This window comes from Ctenocephalides felis, unplaced genomic scaffold, assembly GCF_003426905.1.
Source record: "Ctenocephalides felis isolate EL2017-DRISC unplaced genomic scaffold, ASM342690v1 CF-g0.4_SCAFFOLD_03265, whole genome shotgun sequence".
Taxonomy (NCBI): domain Eukaryota; kingdom Metazoa; phylum Arthropoda; class Insecta; order Siphonaptera; family Pulicidae; genus Ctenocephalides; species Ctenocephalides felis.
This window is the reverse complement of record NW_020539419.1, coordinates 650,776-655,079: the sequence shown is the minus strand read 5'-3', so window position 1 is coordinate 655,079 and position 4,304 is coordinate 650,776. Positions and strand designations below refer to the sequence as shown.

Below are 4,304 nucleotides of genomic sequence, written 5' to 3'. Positions count from 1 at the left end.
AACAAGACATCCAGTGTTTTGATTTACCATAATTTGGTCTTTCTCACGGATATTCACCAGTGCAAGTATTATTTTTGAGATTTTTATACACTGTGGTGAGAAAAGTTTTTATATATCTAGTATTTTACCGGCGTGTTTTGTTTGGTTACGCATGCGGCATTAGAAGTGATCTAAGCCGTTCGTAAACAACATGGAAAGCATAATAATTTTATCGACACTGGCAAGCAGTTCAGGCGTTGAAATCGTGGCATTTAGAAGATCTGGGGGTCCGGACTTTGAGGTTAGGCTTCACGTCGCTCTCCAAGGGAGATACTTGTAGTGACCACGCTGTTCAGATCGACGAGTTCGTGAAAATTGGCAAATCTCCACACTATTTGGGAAGGATATCAAGGCTAAAATCACACGTGAAGACTGGATCAAGATTATTATTGACTCGTGTAATACATACACGAGGGCGTGAGTCATTAATTAAACTTATTGTTCACTTATAATATATAAAAGTGAAAAACTGTTGCTGTATTGCTGACTGGTTGTGCTAACACAGGAGTCGCAGATCACTCATCAGTCACCTAGTTAGATCATATTAAGTCATTTTAGTTTCTGTTTAATCTTACCATAAGGCATACATTAATTATAGTAAACTAAGGTATTTTGTCACGGTTTGTGATTATAATATTTGCAATATTTTTGTAGTTAAATAATAATTGTGCATGATGGCCGATGTGGAATCACTAGAAGGTACTTACAAAATGATTAAAGCGTCATTTGATGCAATTCACAAATTCATAGCAGAATTCCGTGAGGGTGATAATATTAAGGCACTTTCAGTTCGAAAGCAGAAACTTGTGGAACGATGCCATAGTTGGGATGAGACATATGTACAGCTTCATAGCATTTCCCCAGGTGTGTACACTACAGAATATTTAAAGTACTCTGATTTATATTTCGATATGAGGACGGATATTGAAACTATTATTGCCCGCCATCAAAAACCGGCTATAAAATCATCTAACACTTCGATAGATGTAAAATTGCCAGACATTGTGTTGCCTAAATTCAATGGGGAATATAGTGAAGGGACAGCATTCATTGACATTTTTAATTCGCTGATCCACGACAATTCAAAGCTTTCGCCTGTACAGAAGTTGCACTATTTGAAAGGTGCTCTCACTTCGTCGGCATTTGAACTAATTTCTACAATAAGTATCACGAACCTAAACTATGAAATAGCTTATAATTTAGTTGTGAAAACTTTCAGTAATTAATTCTTGATCATCAATACTCATTTGCAGAGCATTGAAAATATTCGAAGTATTCATAAAGGCTCCTTTGAAAATTTGAGAGCCCTTTTAAATGGTGCAAGGCAACAGGTGCAATCTTTAAAAGCTTTCTTTGAACCCGCAGAGCATTGGGACATTGTCTTGCTGCATATGTTGAGCAGAAAGCTTGACAGTAGTACGAAGGTGGCTTGGAATCTGTCTCGAGCATAAGGGCAGTTACCTACATTGGTTGAGTTCTATACATTTCTTGAACTTAGGGTAACTGCTCTTGAGCATTCGTGTAGTTCAGACAGCAAACCAACCACCACAAAGTCAGTTCACACAATTGTCAAGAAACCTGTCATTGCAAGGAAGATGACCATATGCTCTATCAGTGCTCTTCCTTTAAGGCACTTGATATTAAGGCACGCAAAGCCTTTATTAATAAACTGTCTATCTGTTTGCGTTGTTTGGCTTCTCGACATAATGTAGCTAAATGCAACTTCAGATATACGTGTACAAAATGCAAAGAAGCACACAATGCGTTGTTGCATGAGGAACCTGAGCCTAAGCCCAGCACTTCTAGTAGCACAGTATGTATGGCCAATACAGGAATGCAGACTTTATTCTCAACGGTTTCTCTTGTTGTTATTGACTCGGATGGAACCCAACATAAGGTACGGACTTTGCTTGATAGTGACTCGCAAATTAATTTGATAACAACTTCTTTACTTGCTAAGTTAAAATGTCCGGTCAGCTCGTCATTTCCTAAGTTAAGCCTGTTACAGGGGCAGAGTGTGCTTTGTGATAAGTCTGTCAAGCTGACTATAAAGTCAAGGGTAGGAGTCTTTGCGCACACTAACAATTGTGTGGCTGTAGACAGAATTACACAATTGTTACCAGTTACGCAATTGATTCCAGACCATGTTTCGCTGGCAGATCCCATGTTTAACGTTCCAGGTGTGGTTGACATGCTGATTGGAGTGGAACTATATTTTGAAGTTTTACAGCAGGGGTGCATTCGCTTAGGAAATCATCTTCCCATTCTTAGGAAAAGTTGCTTCGGGAGGCTGATTTCTGGTGTATACACATCAGAAATGCAGAGTCGTGCACATGTTGGCTTCATTTCCAATGAAGATCTTTATAATAGTCTGACAAAGTTCTGGCAGTTAGAGGTGGCACAAAGTTCACAAAGCATGTGAGGATTATTTCATTGCAAATGTAGCTAGACTTGAGAATGGGCAGTCTGAGGTGGCTTTGCTATTTTTAGATAACCATATAGATAAGCTTGGGTCGTCATTCGCAATTGCTAAATATAGATTTTTGAACCTGGAGAGGCGGTTTGCCAGGGATAGTGCCTTGTTCACAGCCTACTCCAATTTTATCAAAGCTTACATCGACTTAGGTCATGCTGAGGAGATGATGCTGACACTGGAGAAACCTGCTAAGAATAAGCACTATTTTTTGCCGCATCATCCAGTGGTCAAAGATAATAATTTTGACAAAATTAGGGTAGTGTTTGACGCATCGGTCAAGTCAACTTCAGGCATATCTTTAAATAATATTCTGCACACAGGACCGAAGCTGCAACAGGATTTACTTTCTATTTTAGTTTGCTTTAGGTGTCATCAATTTGTTTTTGTGGCAGATATTATAAAAATGTATCGGCAAATAATAGTCAGGGTGGTTGCATATTGCTTTCGGTGGTTCAAAATATTTCGCTCTCGATAACCAGATGAACAACCGGTATCAGATATCTTGTCTGTTGACGATTTAAGGGTCCCCTCCAGACATATTTTTTACCTAGCCCAAAGGAAAGTTTTTGGTAACATTGCTGATCAGTTGATGTCCGGTGAGTTGTCCAGTACATCTTTAGGAAAGCTGAAGGCGTTAAATACCTTTGTGGACGCCGAAGGCTTACTAAGAGTAGGTGGTCGACTAGATAATGCGGACATTAGTTATGACCAAAAACATTCAATTATTTTACCAAAGGCCAATTTGGCCATTGACATTTTCATTCGATCAGAGCATGAACGTTTGCTACATGCTGGCACCCAGACAACTTTAGCAAATATCAGATTAAAATACTGGCCTATAGATGGTCGCAATACTGTCAAGTGCATAATCCACAAATGTGTAAAGTGTGCTCGGTTTAGAGCTACTTGTGCAGAGCAGCTAATTGGAAGTTTGCCAAAAGACCGAGTCACTGCTTACAGGCCATTTCAGATTGAAGGAGTGGATTTTGCAGGGCCAGTGTTATTGCGAGCTAGTCGATTGAGGCAGGCACCTTGCATTAAGGCCAATATATGCCTGTTTGTTTGTATGGCCACTAAGGCCATTCATATTGAGTTAGTGTCTGGATTGTCAACAGACGCCTTTTTATCGGCCTTACGTCGTTTTATAGCAAGACGTGGGTGCTGTTCAGTCATCCACAGCGACAACGGGAGAAACATTGTAGGCGCAAAGTCTGAATTGCGGCAATTAGCTACATTATTTCAGTCTGATAAGTCAAAAGGGGAATTAATCACTGCGTCATCAAATTTAGGTATTACATGGAAATTCACGCCTTCCCATGCTCCTCATTTTGGAGGATTATGGAAAGGATCTATCAAAGTGATGAAACATCAAATTAGAAGAATTATCGGGTCTCATTGCCTCACATTTGAGGAATATACAACGCTTCTATACCAAATCGAAGTTGTACTGAATTCTCGACCTATCTCGCCCTTACGGATGACAGCACCGATATAGCTTACATCAGTCAGGGGCACTTCATTATTAGAAGTGCATTAACAGCCTTTCCAGAACCTTTTAGTGACGTATCCAAAGTTAAGGCAATTAAATTATTTCAGCAGATATCAGCTATGCCTGACCAAATTTGGTCACTTCGGTCAAAACAATACCTTAATGACTTGCAAAAAAGAAATAAATGGACACAGGGCCAACCAAATATTAATTTAAATACAATAGTGTTGTTGAAGAAGGACAATTTGCCTCCATTACATTGGTTCGTTAGGCGTTTAATAGACACCACTCCAGGTCAAG

The 4,304-nt window shown here is 39.4% G+C and overlaps 2 protein-coding genes across 2 annotated transcripts; both read left to right on the top strand.

Annotated features, from left to right (window-relative positions):
- Positions 1-713: 713 nt before the first annotated feature.
- On the top strand, positions 714-1,490 carry LOC113382071. Its single transcript, XM_026620631.1, has 2 exons — positions 714-1,244; positions 1,293-1,490. The coding sequence occupies exons 1-2, from the start codon at positions 714-716 to the stop codon at positions 1,488-1,490; spliced, it is 729 nt and encodes a 242-aa protein (XP_026476416.1).
- A 1,614-nt stretch (positions 1,491-3,104) lies between these two features.
- LOC113382070 lies at positions 3,105-4,010 on the top strand. Its single transcript, XM_026620630.1, has one exon. The coding sequence runs from the start codon at positions 3,105-3,107 to the stop codon at positions 4,008-4,010; it is 906 nt and encodes a 301-aa protein (XP_026476415.1).
- The last annotated feature ends 294 nt before the right edge of the window (positions 4,011-4,304 follow it).